The sequence below is a fragment of the Rousettus aegyptiacus genome, unplaced genomic scaffold (genome assembly GCF_014176215.1).
Source record: "Rousettus aegyptiacus isolate mRouAeg1 unplaced genomic scaffold, mRouAeg1.p scaffold_m13_p_5, whole genome shotgun sequence".
In the NCBI taxonomy this organism is placed as follows: Eukaryota; Metazoa; Chordata; class Mammalia; order Chiroptera; family Pteropodidae; genus Rousettus; species Rousettus aegyptiacus.
Genome location: NW_023416308.1, coordinates 118,002,478 through 118,019,679, shown reverse-complemented (window position 1 = coordinate 118,019,679; position 17,202 = coordinate 118,002,478). Strand labels below are relative to the sequence as shown.

Here is a 17,202-nt window from a genome sequence, read left to right as displayed (position 1 = left end):
TGCCCTTGCCGCTGCAGCTGCGCGTCAACACCAGCTGAAGCCGAGGCTCCTGGGTGGCGTTTCGGCCAAGTCTCCCAGGCACAGGGTGCAAGCAGAGCGCTGGCACATGGCTCTTCTAAATTTTAACATTTTGGAATCATCAGCGGCAACACGGAAAGCCAGCTTTGGCTCTGGATGGGCCCTGGCTGCTTGTGTCGACTCAGCTTCACTATTAAAAGTCATCGCCTAGACCCCACTCGCTACTGGCAAATATTTAATGCGAGACACTCGCTCGCCAGAGTGAATGCCGTCTGGCAGCACCGCGGGCCTCGGCGCCAGCTGCGTGCCAGTCTTGCCACACAGGCAAACTCTGTCCTGGCAGCTGCTAGGAGCTCCGCTGAGGCCCCGCTGCAGGTTCTGATAAACGCCCTCTCTCACTCCCTCCAAACTCTTAGTTTGGGGGGGGCGGTTAAATTATAAACCGGTGTTGAATTTGTTGAATAAGATATAGAGATAGAAATGATATAGACATAGATATAGATATAGATATGATTATGTGTTTTTTTTTAAATGTTTCTTTCATTTATTTACTTATTATTTATTTATTTTTAGGCAAGGCAGCCCTTGGTTGACCTCACAGATTGCAAGGACCTTGTCAGTTTACAATCCCTTATTTAAAAAAAAAATTATTATTATTATTATTATTTTTTGCGACTACAGCACCTGGTCTTCCTAGATTATGTGTTTTTTTTTTCCCTTTCATTTTATTAATGTAGTGTATTGCATTGATTGCTTTTCTCTATGTCGACTCACCCTTGCCTTCCTGGAATAAATCCCCACTAAGTCATGGTGTATAATCTTCTAAATGTTCTATGCATCATAATCCTTTATAAGCAAGTCTTATAAATGACATCCCATCACTTTCACTGTATTCTGTTCTTTAGGAGCAACTCACTAGGTCCAACCCATCCTCCGGCGGAGCGGATGAGAGCACCCAGCGGTGAGCACCCAAAGGCAGGGCTTGCTGGGAGCCGACTTAGAAGCTACCACGGTCACCTCAGAGTCATATAATTCTCTGCTGCTGTCTTACACACACATATGACAATAAGAACAAAGAAATCTTTAGGCCAGCTGGGTTTATAGGTAGAGTGCGACCAACTGTTCAAGTAATAGATAATCCCAATCTTACATGCATCTTCCAGAGAACAGGAAAAAGGGAATGCTCTCCAATTTACTCCATAAAGCTAGTCCGTCCTTGATTCCAAAAGCAGAGAAAGGAAGTAAGAGAAAGAAAACAATAGACTATGTCAGGCGTGAGCAGAGATGTAGGAGTGCGTGATATTTTATTAACTAATCTTATAATACACACGAAAAGTCTTCTCATATGAGTCAATGTATTAGTAGGTTAAAGGAGAAACGGCATATGTGATCATTTCAACAGAAAAAGAAAACATGATGAAATTCAGTATCCATTCATAATTTAAAATAAAACAAGATTTCTCATCGAGCTAGGTACAGAAGGGGACATCTTTTACCTGGTAAAGAAATCTTCCAAAAACCTACAATGAACATACTCAAAGGTGAATTGTTAGACATTGTCTCATTAAAAACAAGTACTAGGCGATAATTCCCACTGTCATTTACTTATCTTCAACATTGTGCTGGAGGTCCCAGTCCACATGATAAAGCAAAAATGAAAACGATAAAGTGTTAGAATTGAAAAAAAAAAAAAGCAAAACCATCGATTTCAACAAATTTTATCTTCATTTATGTAAAAATCCCATTATTGTTAGAACTGGAAATGAAAATGAGATGAACACAAAGAAGAAAATTGCATTTTCATACTTCACCTACACATTTCTAGAAAGTGTAATTTTTAGCATAGCAATAAAAATAAGCTACCTAGGTATGCATGTAACTAAAGATACGCTAGGAGAAAAAAATTACAATGTTGTATTGAAAAAAATTAACAAAGAGCTAAACCAGTAGGGAGATACACCATGTTCATGGATGGGAGAATTCATAAAGATGTCAGATTCACCAAAAATAATTTATAAATTCACATGCTTCTAATCAAGAACCCAATAGAAATTTTCATGGAACTTTTATGAGTTGATTCTAACATGTTCATGAAAAACAAATTGACCAAGAATAAGCTAAGGTAATCTGGAAGAAAAGTAAGGTAGAGAGACCTGTCATAATAGATTTCAAGACTTTTTACTTAACTATAGTATTTGAGACAGTGTGGTATTTGTATAGGAACAGAGAAATTTAAAAAATCAATGGGACAAAGTAAATCGCCCAGGAATAGACTTACTATAAATTATTTATCATCCAGCCCATTGCTAGTACAACTGGTTATCCTTATAGGAAAAAAAAATAAGTTAGATCTCTACCTCATACCATTCACAAAAGTAAATAAATTTCAGCAGAATTCAACATGAACAGCCAACTTCTGGAAGCAAATAATCACACACACACACACACACAGACACACACACACACATAATTTTTATAACCTTAGGATAGAGAAAGACTTCTTAAACAAGGTATTAAAAGCACAAATCTTTTTTTTTTTTTTTTTTAAAAGCAAACTTGGACATCGTCAATGTCCTTTAGCCAAAGACCACCAAGAACACAATTGTCTTTGAATAAACCGGGTTTATTGCTGGTGAGAGCATGGGGAACTGAGAGGCATCTCAGTAAGAGGGACAGATAAGATTTGTGTTTGTGTCAGGTGATCTGGGGAAAGATTTAAGGAAATTGGATTTTGCTCTGGATTGGGTGCTCTTAGAAGCCGGATATTCCTCTAATCTTAATAAACCTTCTCTGCTGAGGCAGGTCCAGCATCAGCGGTCTCTTAGATTAGCCAGGATAGAGGACTAGTAGGTGGTTTCCATGGTCTGACAGTGTTCACCGGTGTCTGCATTCAGTCGTGTTTGTGGAATGGTCTTGTTTTTGTCTTGCTCCACTGCGGTCACAGGATGGCTTTGTCGGATGCTGCCATTCTGTGAAATCATTCACGTGTGACAGATGAACAAGCCCTGGGATGGCGACACCCCAGGTCCTGGACATCAGGGCTTACGTTTCTCTCCCTCAATGTCGAATTCGAATCTAATGCGCAAGAGATACTGTAGACACAGTGGGAAGACGAGAGGCCCTCTCAGAGAAGACGCTATCATGAGATACACTTGGCTTCTAGTAAGGAGCTTAGAATTCATCCTAAGAAGAATTGAGGTCACAGGGCAAAGTACTAACCCCCCGATTGGAGTGACAAATGAGTACAAGGGGCCACCACTTTCTACACCCTCCGATCAGGAGCCTCTGCAGAAACCCGTGCTGAGCGGGAAAAACCTGAGGCATAACTGGAGAATTACCGGAAGCTCGATGTAAACGATTCTGAGAGTTAAAAACTCCAGGGGACCCCAGTCATAAGGGGGACCCCGCACTTATGTGAGTTTGACCCCTAGGAGCCCCACGAGGTCTTCGTAATGAATATAGGAGAAAAAAATCTCCCGGTGCTTCTGGCAGAGAGAGGGGAAAAGGGAACATTTGAAAAACCTCCAGCATATTCTGTGATGAAGCCCTGCCCTCGGGGAAAGCTGCCAGAGCCTAACCTACCTGTGGGAAGGGAAACACCCAACTCCAGCCCCCCTTAACCTCGTGGGGTCAGGAAACTACTGAACTCCAGGCCACTCTAGCCATGCTGTCCCACCTAAGAGGAGAAAATGCGGAGACGCATGGTGAAGTTCACCAAAAGACAGACCCTACTGGTGAGACTGAGAAGGCGTCTTCTCCCCTGCCATTTCACCCTTACATTTCAGATTCTGCTGGCTGCAATTCCTTTCGCCCAGTATATTGTGCCTGCTTTTAAAAAAATAAATAAAAACAACAACAACAACAACAACAACAACAAAAAAAACGACTGCAAAGCATGCTAAAAAGCAAAACACACAGTTTGAAGAGATTTAACAAGCGTCGGAACCAGAATCAGATACAAAGAGTGTTGGAATGATCAGATCAGAATTTTTTTAAAAAATAAATAATAATAGTTTTTTTTATAAAAAAAACTATGGTCAACATCCTAAGAACTTTAATGGAAAAAAGTAGACAACATGCAAGAACGTGTAGGTAATGTAAGGAGAAAGATGGAAATCTTGAGAAAGAATCAAAAAGAAATGCTGAAGATTAAAAAAAAAAAAAAAACACAACACCGTAACAGTCATGAAAAATGCCTTTGACAGGCTTCTTGGCAAACTGGACACGCTGAGGAAAGACTCTTTGAGTCTGAGGATATGAAAACAACAACTTTCTAAAATGAAGAGCAAAGAGGAGACGGAAAATAAAAAAAAAAATTAAAAAAAAACCCAGAAGATTCGAGACCCGTGCGCGGTGAAGCCACCAGAGAGGGAAGAGAGAGAGAAAGGGAAAGAAGCAAAATCTGAAGCTGTCATGACAGGACATTGGAGGTGTGGCCCTCTCGGACTTCGGGACTCGCCGTACAGCCACAGGAAACAAGACAGGACAGTGTTGGTGAAATAATAAACCACCCGATTTAAAAACAAGCAAAAGATCTAAACCGATACCTGACCATGGCAAGTAAGCACGTAACAAGATGCTCGGCATCGTGCGTCATCAGGGACGTGCAAATGATCACAATGAGATACGGCCGCGCACCTGTTGCAAAGGCCAAAACCCAGGACAGGGACGCCGCCGAACGCCGGTGTTCGTGGAGCAAAAGGCGCTCTCCTTCGCTGCTGCGGGGGACGCCGAACCACACGGCCGCTTTGCAGGACAGTGAGGCAGCGGCCTCCAAAGCTAAACGTGCCTTTCCCGCGCGATCCAGGAATTGTGCTCCTGGGTACTTAACCAAAGAAACCAAAACCTGACGCCCCACACAGAAAACCCGCGCGTGGATGTTTACAGCGGCTTTCTGCATAACTGCCAAAACTCGGAAGCCGCCAAGACGTCCTTCGGTCGGTGACGGATGAACAAGCCGTAATGCATTCACGCGACAGGATTTTATTGTGCTAAAAATAAAAAAAGAAAAAAGAAAAGCTATCGAGCCATGAAAAGAAAAAAAGAGGAAGACACTTAAGTACGTATTACTACGTGGAAGAAGGCAGTGAGGAGAGACCACGTGTGGTATGATCCCAACTAGGTGGAATCGTGGAAAAGGCGAAGCTACGACAACAGCAGGTTCGCGGTTGCCGGGGCTTCGAGAGCGGGAGGGGGAGACAGGGAGGGGGAGACAGGCAGAGCCCGGAGGCAGCTCCGGGCAGCGAAACTGCTCCGTGTGATACTACGATGGTGGGTGCGTGTCATCGTATATTCGTTCAGACGCACGGAATGCACAGTGCTAAGCGTGAACCCTCACGTAACCTGTGGGCTTCGGCGGATAATGATGTGTCAGGGCGGGTTCACCTGTGAGGAATGTACCATCTGGTGGGCGGGTGTTACTTGTGGGGCTCTCAGGCCACCCACCCGAGCCAAGGCGAGGTGGGGTGGGGGTCGGGAGATGAGCGGCGTACGGAAAATTTGTGTACTTTCTGCTCAGTTTTGCTGTGACCCTAAAATTGCTCTAGAAAATAAAGTTTATTAACTTAAAAAGAAAAAAAGAGAGAGAGAGACTCGGTGCAGGATTACTGTTGTGAATGTATAAAGAAATCTCGGAAATCAATAAGACAAAAGAAAAACAACCTAGTAGAAAACTCAGCAAAAAAAAATTGAACCGACGAAAAGCTTAACTAGTCCATAAGCAAACAAAAATATGCTCGACATCAGTAGTTGTAAGGTAAACGCGAGACATGCCGGGAGAAGTTTTACATGCAAGTCTTTATCGGGAGAGGGCTCCCGGGCGAGGTTCACCGGACCGAGGAGAAGGGCCAGAGAAGTCGCGCCCTGGGACGGGAGGGCATCGTTTTTATAGGGTTATGTGGGTGTAAGGTATAGAATGGGGAGCGTCAGTTGAGCATCTGGGTTAGGGTAGTGGCTTTAGGGTGGGCCCTTATCAGTTGGGCGTCCGGATTCCGATGTCAGGCTGGGAAGTCTCCAGGTAGGCGTCCGGCTGGCCCTCTCCCGCCAAACTAACAGTAGCAATCGGTAAAACAGAAAATAAAACAATTGTAAGACGCCTTCACATACCCCTCGTATCAAATTTTGAGGGCTACTATAACGAATTGCCACAAACTCGGCCCCTTGGAACACAGATTCTCACGTGCTCTGCCCGCAACACTGCCCTACTTTCCAGAACCTACCAGGTGTCTGAGAAACACTTGCAGAAATGTCAATAGTCAGCATTAAGGATCACCGATCTTGTACCAGGAACTGCAATCTTCCTGGTCTATTCTTGCATCTTCCCATGTGATCCTCTCAAGAACCAAGGCAATTAAGCATCGCCATCATCTCAGAGAGACTCAGGTTGCTTAAGCAACTCACTCAGGGTCACAGTCTATGGGAAAATAAAAGAAGAGTCTATGTCCTCGCCCAGTGCAGCCTCACATGCCCTGGCCCATCAGGCTCCCTCCTCCGCTTGAGGCCAGCCGGGCACATTAGGACGGTGCAAACGAAGGAGCCCTGTGGCGGGAGACGTGGGCGGTGCACGGGAGACTGGCACAGTGACCTGGGAAGGCTGCGGAGCTGTGCTGGCTGAAGGCTTCCCAGAGGAGGCAGCGTGGGCTGCCAGAGTCCCGATGACATTTCCGTCCTCTAATTCCACCCCAGCCCTTGGATTTTGCTGCTCACCAGGTGACTCCTGCCAGTCTGGAGTTGCCAGACCTGTTTCAGGCTGCCCACCCGAGCCAAGGAGAGGTGTGGCCGACTCAGAAGTGTGGGCGACTGAGCCTCACAGTGACGGAACTGGCCTGGCGGTTCTGCTGGGTTGTTCCCAGTGCCGCTCCACCGCTCGGTGTGGGGACATGGAGTCTGGTGGCGGCAAGACGAGCAGAAGCAGCGTCGGTGCATCTGGAGGCAGAATGTCATGCGAAGAGGGCAAAGGCTTGGTGAAAGACTCCAGGTCGGATCCCACACTGGGGTGCGTGGAGCCGGCAAGGGCCTGGGGCAGAGGGGCCACAGGGTATAAGGCACAGGGAGAATGGGACGTGGGGCCACAGGACAGGGCCCACGGCCGGGGCCTGGCTTCTCGGGGAGTACCCTCAGAGGAACCTTCCATCCTGGCCCTGCGCTGGCCGAGCTCCAGGCGTGGGGACAGACATTGTTCTCCCCTAGGGAGCTCCTAGGCTTGGGGAGGAGGCAGAGACAAACAGGGACCAGGCAGCGGTCACCAAGGCTGTGCTAGGGAGAGGGGACAGGAGAGCATCTTGGGACGTGAGGCCAGAAGTGAGTCTGGTTTCAGGTTTCTGGGAATAGTGCATTCTCACGGCAGACAATCTGGAAACTGCAGAAAGATGCCGGGACGTGGGTGAGAAGTGTGGGTGCACACTGGCACGGGGCGGCGGTGCTGGGGGCCACACGGAACCCGCCGCCCAGCAGCTGTGAGGAGAGCAGATGGGGTCCCCTCTCGGAGCCTCTGTTGCTTCCTTCTTACAATGCGGTGACGATAAGATTGCATAGCCCGCATGAGGTGGCACACGCCACGCGCTCAGCCCCCGCTGCCCGCTCAGAGCCCCCGGGAGAAACCCCGACTCCCTGGCAAGACCCCCGCCAGGCCATCGACCTGCCCGGCTGCATCTTGTTTCTCAAGATCCGTAGATGTGGCGACCTCTGCCCAGGACGCTTGCCTCTTCCCCGTTGCAGTCCAAGCCCACTGGACTCGGGGTCCCTAACTGGCCTCTCACAGAGCCTGTGGCACGGGAGTCCCCATGGGAATGTCTCTAGGCCCACTCATGTTTGTAACCCTCTTCTTGTCAGCGTTCTTGTCCATCTGTCCAGATCGCAAGGGCTGGCCACGTCTGCGGCAGGGGTCCAGCCAGTGCCTGCCTAGCAGGCCGACAGGAGTCCCTAGTCAGCTCACCCGTCGGAAGCCCTGGGTCCCCCGTTCCCCTGCAGTGGGCGGGCGAGGTAAAGAAGCACTTCGAATGAGAGGCTGGAGCCAGCTCTCCAGCCCCAGGCCCTCTGGGGACACTCTTGACCTCAGTCCCCACCCAGGGGGCTGCTTCCTCATTTTACTTGGCAACAGTGGTGCTGGGCCTGGGGGCCAGACATGGACAAGCTAAGCCCCAAGCGCTACAGGTGTGCACAGTGAGAACAGACGATGGACGGCAGTTAAGAAAGGCGGAGAAGCGCTGCCTCACCTGCCCAGGGCCCCGGGATGGGCGTCGGACGCCGAGGAACCATCCTGTGTCCCAGACTCCTCCTCCCTGGGTCTAGAATTGGTTCAAGGCCAAGGCATTAGCCCCAGAGGGGCTCCAGGGAGCCTCAGATAGTGATCTGGGTAGAGTGTGTGGGTCGGGTACACGCAGAGCCGTCCCTGGTAGCCCTCTGGGGTTACACGTGAGTCCCCTTGGGAACGTCTGTGGGTCTGTGTGTGTAGGGGTGTGTGTGTGTGTGTGTGTGTGTGTGTGTGTGTACGTGTGCATGTGGGTGTGTGGGGAGGGCATGAGGGTGTGTGTGCATGTGTGCGTGTGTGTGGAGGGGTGTCTGCATGTGTGCGCATGCATGTGTGTGCGTGTGCAAGCGTGTTTGTGTGTGCGCATGCATGCGTGTGTGGGGGGGATGTGGATGTGGGTGTATGGCCAGCCGAGGCCCTCTGGGGTTACACGGGAATCCCATGGGGATGTCTGTGGGCCCACGTGGGTGCAGGCAGGGCGGGGTGGGCGCTGAGAAGGTGGGGGAGCCCTGGCCCATGACGCCCCCCACCCCTGGCAGGATGGACCCCTTCGAGGACACACTGCGGAGGCTGCGGGAGGCCTTCAGCTCTGGGCTGACACGACCAGCCGAGTTCCGGGCTGCCCAGCTCAAGGCCCTGGGCTCCTTCCTGCAGGACAACAGGGAGCTCCTGCATCAGGCGCTGGCGCAGGACCTGGGCAAGGTGGGGGGGGCAGGAGGGGTAGGGAGAGGGGGAGGGGGAGGAGGAGGCGGGGGGGGGGAGGGGAGAGCAGGGGGCAGGGTGGAGGCCATCAGGGAGCGGGAGGAGGGAGGCGGGGAGGCGGGCGGGAGAGGGTGCAGATGACAGGCCTAGGCGGAATGCGGGGTAGGGGGGGCGGGGGGCGGGGGGGGGGCCCTGGGGGCAGCTGCACCTCCATCAAGTGGAACTAAAAGCCCGTCCGACCCCGCCTCCTCCCCTGTGCCAAACCCGCTCTTCTGCATTCATCCGTGCTTTCATTTCTTCATTCACTTGTCTATTTATTGAACACCTACTATGTGCCAGGTACTGTTCCAGGCTCCGGGGATCTGATAGAGATTAAAACAAAGTCCCCGTGTCCAGGCGGCTGGCCTTCTGGGGAAAGACACACATGGCAATAAGTAAACGCTCAATAGCATGTTGAAGTAACGAGGGCCACGGAGAAGGGGCGAGCCAGGGCCGGGACCGGGGTGCCGCTTCCCGCGCGGTGGGGGACGTTTCTGGTGAGGTGGCCCGTGGGCGGAGACGTGAAGGAGGGAGAAGGGGCCACGCAGACCAGACGGCGGGGGCTGAGGCGGGAGGCGCCGGGGCGCGGTGGTGCTCGCGGGGCAGCGAGGCCAGCGTGGCCGCGGGAGCGGGGAGGCAGGCGTGGACGAAGGCGGGGTCCAGGGAGGTGAGGGGCACCGAGCTGGGCCTCCCAGGCTGCGGGGGTGCAGCTCCTCTCTGCGGCGGGCATCGCGGCCTCTGTCCAAACCCCGGAGGCCTGGGGGCCCAGCCCCTCCCGATTCCGGCAGCAGCCAAGGCGGGACCCCAAGAAGCGCACTTTCTCAAAGGCAGCCTCCCACCCCGACCCCGGCACACAGGGCCCACCTGCCGAGCAGTCCCAGGACAGCTGGCCCAGGGAAGTGAGGGACGCGCCCAGGTCACACGCATTCCGTCTTCCCTGGACAGAATGTCTCCTGCGCTGGTTGCAAAAGCCACAGCTCCCAGAACCACCCCTGCGTCCCGCCGGCCCCTCAGCCCCTGGAGCCGCCAGGCCGGGCCTGTGACTCCGCCACCTCGTCCTTCACACCGGGGAAGGTCCCGCGGGGGGTGGCTGCTGGCCAGGCCCCGTGGTCACCTCCTGTCCCCAGGCGCAGCAACAGTCCCGTGTTGGCTCGTGCTGGGCGCTGGGCTCGTCCTAGTCCTGAGCCCTGGCTATGTCCAGGAAGGGCCTGGGGCTTCCTGAGCCCACCCACGGGCTCTGGATCGACCCCTGGGGACCCCCTTGCTGCTCTGGTCCTGCCGTTCAGACCCCCGCGGGGCAGCCGGCCCCGCACGCTGCCCCTCTGCCCTCCCTACTTCCCCCGTCTGCTCCGCTCAGGTCACAAGACAGGTTCCGGCAGCGGCCAGGTCAGGGGTCCCTCGGCAACCTCCACTGGACCCACCCAGTTCCCAGGCCAAGATCTGCCTTGTCCCTGGAGCAGTCACAGATTCGAGAGCAGCGCCTGGTGGCAGCTAGAGTCAAGGGTGACGGATACTCCCATTCCGTGGGGACAGCAGAGGCTGGCCGCGAAGACCTGCCCTGTGGACATGGCCTCCTGGTGACACCTGCTGCCTTTCTCAGTGTCCCCAAACCTTCTCTTCATCACAACTGCAGCCGTCTGTCTCTGGAATCATCCGTTGCCCCATTCACGAAACCGGGAACCCCACCACACTCTCCTGAGCCCTCCCCTTCCCAAGAGGCCAGCTGCCCCCTTGTGGGGAGTGTCCCGTTCCTGTTCACTGGGCCTGTTTGGGGACTGGCACCCCAGGGAGCCTCTGCCATCGCCCAGCTGCCGCCCGGCTGCCCTTCCGCGGGAGACCTGAGCCGACTGTCCATCTGGTCCATTGCTCTCTCCGCTCAGATTTCACTCCCGCCTCCCGTCCCGAGTCCTCGAGGCTCCGGGAGCAGCGCCCAGAAAATCCAACCCCGTCCCTCCCTCTGCTCTCACCAGCAACGTGCCCCGCCCTCCCAAGGTGGCCCTCGCCCTGCCCTGCCCCGTCCTGCAGGAGTCCTCTCATTGAACCCCGCAGGCCTTGTAGGTAGGGCCGCCATCCCGGGGCACGCAGCCCTGGCTCAGAACAGCCTGCTCTTCCGAACACGGCCTTCAGCTGATGCAGACCGTGCCTCTCACAGGCCCAAACGCCCCTCAGGCCACAGGCGGCCTACCGGGCACCGTGGTCGTGGTCGGGGGGCCAGGAGCGAGGGCCGTGCACACATGGGTAGGGAAGGCAAGGCTTGCTTGACCAGGCCCAGGCCCTGGAAGCGCTGGTGGGTGTGGCCTCCTCCCCCAGGCTCCCAGCGCCCTCCTCCTCCGGGCTCAGCTCTGGCCCTGGCCTTGCCACTGGCTCGCTGAGCGGCCCTGGGCAGGGCGCCCCGTTTCTGGGCTTCGCTTCACACTCGAAGCCTCTAGCAGGGGAGAGCTCGTGCTGTAATGGCCGAGTCTCAGGCATCGGGACAGCCGGGCTCTGGTGTCCCCGTCCATGGGCCTCCGGCTGCCGCAGCCCGTGTCTCTCTGCTCGCTGGCGGGGGTGGGGCAGGTACACGGAGACAGGGACAGGGACAGTGTCCCTGTTGACCTTGGTGTCCTCCTCTCTCCTGGCCTAGAAACCTAACAGTGATAGCTGGCCCCTGCTGTGGGAACTGGCGGCCTTTACCAAGGGACGTCTGTCCCCGGAGTCCCCTGCAGACTGACATCCATACGGCGGGACACACAGACAGTCTTGTTAAAACTTAAGCCAGATTGTGTCCCTACCCTGCTCGACAGTCCTCGCCCCACTGCCTGGCCCCATCACCTGACGCTCCTGCTCGCGGCTCATCGGGAACACGGCGAGCCCGTGCCCGCCTCAGGGCCTTTGCACACGCTGTGCCCGCGGCCCGGAATGTTCCGCCTCCGTTTATTAATCGGCTCCCTCCCTCCCTGTCGTCCCTGCTCATCCCAGAGGCCGGCACTGACCATCCTGTATAAAACAGAGCAAACTCACACGTCAGCGCATTTGCACACACACGTACGCTCGTTCACACTGATGCGCACCCGGCCGCACCACACACGCGTCGGCAGGCTCGGTGCCCCTCCCCCGCTGCACCCGGGCGCTGTCTGGTCCTAGTGCGGCAGTCGGGGTTCTGGTCACGGAGTTCACTGGCCTGGGCCGCTCTCCGCTTCGGTCACTGCCGCGTCCCCGTGCACTGCCAGCACTCACGGGGCGCGGAGAGAGTGGACGGGTGCGTGAATGAGAGCGTGCCTTGCCTGGAGGAGGCCGGGCGCTCCCCAGGGCTCCCGCCACCTGCTGACCCCGCGCCTCCCCTGCAGTCCGTGGCTGAGTCAGAGATGTCCGAGATCATTACCACCAAGGGCGAGATTGACTGGGCCCTCAGGTACCTGCGGTCCTGGATGAAGGACGAGAAAGTGTCCAAGAACCTGGTGAGCCGGCCCGGGGTCGGGTGGGCAGGTGCGCTCCGGGGTGGAGCAGTTATTGGGCAGCCTGGCCGATGGGAGGAGCTGTTGAGGGGCCGGGGTCTCGGCGCCTCACTCCTCACCACCACGTGGGCCCGGCACAGGCCACGCAGCTGGACTCCGCCTTCATCCGCAAGGAGCCCTTCGGCCTGGTGCTCATCATCGCCCCCTGGAACTACCCCCTGAACCTGACCCTGGTGCCCCTGGTAGGCGCCCTTGCAGCAGGTGAGCAGAGGGGCTCCAGCCCATGTCTCATCCGCACAAAGAAAGCCCCCAGAGCCCCATCGTGGAGTGCGCGGCTTCCCACGCCTTCCCGGCGTCTGCTCCCCGAGGCCGGCACCGCGGTGCCCCCCTCCTCCACGCCTTCCCCATCTGCCCCTGCAGGGAACTGCGTGGTGCTGAAGCCATCGGAAATAAGCCAGAGCAGCGAGAAGGTCCTGGCCGAGGTGCTGCCCCGGTACCTGGACCAGGTGAGGGTGGCCTGCCCCGTCAGCCCCCCTGTCCCACGCCCTGCCCCTGCCCTCCGGGGAGGTCCAGCTGTCCCCTGACTGTCCCCTGAGCCACCTGTTGCCTGGCAGAGCTGCTTCGCCGTGGTGCTGGGCGGGCCCGAGGAGACGGGGCGGCTGCTGGAACACAAGTTCGACTACATCTTCTTCACGGGTGAGGGCGGCCCCGGCCAGCGTCCTGGGGGAGCAGGGGCCTCCGAGAGCAGGGTGAGGAAGGCAGTGGGGGGAGGAGGCTGTGGCTAGAGGTGGGCAGCGCCCCAGATGGCCACCGGCCGGGCCTCTGGGCCTCGGTGGCGGGGAGGGCGGGAACCCGGGGCGGCAGGGCTGGGGGCAGATCTCAGATGGTGCCGGGGCCACCTGGCCAAGGTCAGCTGACGATGGGAGTCAACCCCCATGTCCCCAGGGAGCCCTCGGGTCGGCAAGATCGTCATGACCGCTGCCTCCAAGCACCTGACGCCCGTCACGCTGGAGCTGGGGGGCAAGAACCCCTGCTACGTGGACGACGACTGCGACCCCCAGACCGTGGCCAACCGCGTGGCCTTCTTCCGCTACTTCAACGCCGGCCAGACCTGCGTGGCCCCCGACTACGTCCTGTGCAGCCCCGAGACGCAGGAGCGGCTGCTGCCGGCCCTGCAGAACGCCATCACCCGTTTCTACGGCGAAGACCCCAGGAGCTCCCCAGACCTGGGCCGGATCATCAACGAGAAGCATTTCCAGCGGCTCCGCGGCCTGCTGGGCTGTGGCCGCGTGGCCATCGGGGGCCAGAGCGACGAGAGCGAGCGCTACATCGGTGAGTCCCGTGCGCCCACCGCGCACCCCGGCCGAGGCCCTGCCCCGCTGCGGGCCACGGCTGGGCCCGAGTCCGGCCCCGACCCGAAACCTCGGCCCTGCGGAGCCCAGCTCAGTCCACGGCTCCGCTGTCCGGAGGCCCGGGCACCAACGCCCACGTCACCATGGTCCGGGCCTGTGATCCCGTGACCCCACTCTCTAGCCAGGCCCTGCTTCTCCGAGCCGGCCCCAGCGTTCCAGGCCCCCGAGTGCTGAGCCCCAGCCTCTGCCCTGGGAGCCCACGGTTCCCGGGTCCGAGCTGTGACCACAGCCCCTCCTGAGCTCCCCCGGAGCTGTCGTTACAGAGCAGCCCCCGGCTCCCGGGCCGACGGGCTCAGCGGTGACACCGCTTCCAACAGGCTGGGACCTGGGACCTGGGACCTTGGGCTCCAGGGCGTCTGAGGTCCAGCCACCTCTGGCTGTAAGACCAAGGCCGGGGTTCTCTGGGCCCCGCAGGCCCCCGTCCCCGGCCGCTTCTTCCCTAGAACCCCCCGAGCCCGGAGCCCTGGGTCCCTGGGCCCCGCCCAAGGCCCCGACCCTGGGCTGAGCCGCCCCCGTGCCCGGGCAGCCCCCACGGTGCTGGTGGACGTGCAGGACGCGGAGCCGGTGATGCAGGAGGAGATCTTCGGGCCCATCCTGCCCATCATGAACGTGAGGGGCCTGGACGAGGCCATCGATGTCATCAACCGTCGGGAGAAGCCCCTGGCCCTGTACGCCTTCTCCAACAGCAGCCAGGTGGGGGCTCGCGCGGGGCTGGGCACCAGAGAGGCCCCGCGGGGTGCCGACCGGCAACCTCCCTTTCACAGTCTACCCCATCCAGGCCGCCTGGACCATGGCTCCCTGCACAAGGGCGCTGGCCCTGAGGGCCAGGGCGGCACCAAATCCTGCCCGATGCGCGGCCGGTCCGCCATCTGCCCTCTTCAGGGCACCCTGCACCCGGACAGGGAACCCTGTGCCCGCCCGAGGAGCCCCCTTTTGTGAAACCGCGTGTCTGTTCTGATGGCCAGGCCGGCCCCCTCGGTGAACGGAGGCAGAGCCGGGCTGGGACCGGGCCGTGCGGTGCCGGTGCCTGCCGCCCTCACCGCCGCGCCTTACATCCTTGGCGCCTCTCCGTGTGGAGGGTGCCCGAGAGGCGACGCCTGCTCGGTAGAGCACGGAGGAAGGGGTGGCGGGGCGCCAGGCCCCCTTTCCGGATGAGGGGCCCACCACCCTGCCTGCACGCAGGTAGTGAAACAGGCACTGGCCCGGACCAGCAGTGGCATCTTCGGAGGCAATAAGGGTTTCTTCCACGTGACTCTGCCAACCATGCCGCTGGGAGGTGTCGGTGAGCTCTGTCCTCCTCCACCCTCCAGTCCCCACCCCAGGGAAGCCTGGCTTGGTACCCCAGATCCAGGAAGCCTCAGTTTTGCCTTCATTCGCTGTTCAACCTTGACCCAGGCCCTGGGCCCCTCAAGGCCTCAGTTTCCCTCTCTGCAGAAAGGCCCTTAGAATGGCGTGGCTTTCCGTGAGCGGTGGGCTGCAGCCGGGCAGTGGGCTGCTGCCGAGGCTCGGTGGGGCTGCCCAGCCTCAGACCCCACCCCCCCAATTCCGCACCCATGCAGGCCACAGCGGCATGGGAGGGTACCACGGCAAGTTCTCCTTCGACACCTTCTCCCACCACCGTTCCTGCCTGCTGTCCTGTGCAGGCCTGGAGAAGCTGAATGACATCACATACCCGCCTTACCCTAACTGGAAGCAGAAGGTGATAAACTACATCTTGAGCCCGCCGAGCTGCACCATTCTGTGAGCCCTGGGCCCACCTCCAGGACGCCCCCTCCCCGCCGCCGCGACCGCGGATCCGCGGCTGTCCCGGTGCTCAGGGGTCGCTCAGTGCGGGCGCCCCAGCTGGGAGCGCACAGGCCTGCTCCCGGGGCTCCGTCTGGACAGTCTCCCCCCGCCCCCCACCCACCAGGCATGTCCGCTGGGCTGCTGGGCCACCCCTTTCAAGGCCAAAGTCCCCTCTGTATCCTCCTGACAGATTCGTTGACCCTGTGCTTGGATATGTCTGGCAATGGGGCACTCACCTGCCACGAGGGTGGGCAGCTCCTATAGTCAGAAAGGACTCCCTTGTATCAGGTCTGTAATCGGCCTCCCAAAATACAGTTCCTTTCACACCTGGTTTAGGGAGCTGAGTTTGTCTGACCTGAAGTGACCTGATCTTGAGCTCAGATCTGGCCAGTCGTCGGAATCTGAACTATGTAACTGATGCGAACGCTGAGGGTGTGTGCGGAATCAATAGGAAGGCATCCAACAGCGCACGAGCGGTGTCTGCCGTGGACCCAGGAGGGGGCAGTGCACATGGTCGCCTCGGTCATCCCTGCTCTAGACTCCCAGAAGCAGGTCAGAGCGGGCAGAGTCTAAATCTGGCCACTTCGTCCGACATATGGGGAAACTGAGGCCTAGGGACAGGACAGGGCTGAACGGAGTTCGTGCAGGAAAGCAGGGCAGAGCCGAGCGATCGATGGCCGGCTCGACTGAGAAATGCAAGGTGGGCATCGGCAGGCACAGCATGCCCGGCCCGTATGTCCAGCCTCTGGCTCTCTCCCTAGTCCTCAACCTGGCAGCCCACTTCCAATCCTCGTCTGGCTTGGCCGGGCTCCTCACGCCCCAGAGCCACGGGAAAACTGGACTAGTGGCCCGAGGTTGAGGGGAAAAAGGGGGAGTATGACCTTCCTGCTTCCCTAGGAATGGCCGGGGAGGAGCCTAAAGGGGCTTATTGACGAGTGAAGGAAAGAATGAATAAAGAAGTGAGAGGATGAATGTGTGGAAGGGCGGGTCGGTGGAGGGGTGGATGCACGCATAGGAGGGTGGGTCGATGGGTGGATCGACGGATGGATGAGCTCATGGGTGGGCGGAAGGGCAAGCGAGTGGCTGGGTGAGGAGATGAACGAGATGATGGATAGTTGGGCGCGCGGATGCATGAACCGGTGGATGGACAGATGGTCCAGGTAGAAGCTGAGTGACCAATGGGCTTGGGTCTGAGGGAACCCCCACTCTCCCCTCCTCTGCCTCGGGAAGTCGTTTTCTCAAAATGACCACTGGACCGAAAAGAGAGAGCCAGAGGAATTGAGAAGAATTGGAGAGTCTCCGGGGCTCAGTCTAGGCAGTGGGTCCCGTGAGCAGAGAACGGAAAAGATATCGCTCATTTAAGGGTCTTTGGAAATTCTCTGCTCTCACACCACCTGATCTTGTTCCCTTTGCTCTCTCGGTCATTGGTGGCTACGGTGCAGATAGGGGACAAAGCCCCCAAGAGAAACGTGGCTCTGGGAGGCCACGAGGGGTAGGGGTAAGAAAGCCGGTCCCAAATGCCGGACTCACTCTCCACGGCCCCGACTGGTGGAGCAAGTCACAT

At 57.4% G+C, this 17,202-nt stretch overlaps 1 protein-coding gene across 1 annotated transcript; it reads left to right on the top strand.

Annotated features, from left to right (window-relative positions):
- The first annotated feature begins 6,948 nt into the window (after positions 1-6,948).
- On the top strand, positions 6,949-15,597 carry LOC107503541 (aldehyde dehydrogenase family 3 member B1-like). The gene is made up of 10 exons (XM_016132009.2): positions 6,949-7,012; positions 8,806-8,968; positions 12,334-12,444; positions 12,582-12,702; positions 12,862-12,947; positions 13,056-13,137; positions 13,387-13,773; positions 14,380-14,546; positions 15,036-15,135; positions 15,413-15,597. Exons 1-10 carry the CDS (start codon positions 6,954-6,956, stop codon positions 15,595-15,597), a joined length of 1,461 nt encoding a protein of 486 aa, XP_015987495.2. The 5' UTR covers positions 6,949-6,953.
- The last annotated feature ends 1,605 nt before the right edge of the window (positions 15,598-17,202 follow it).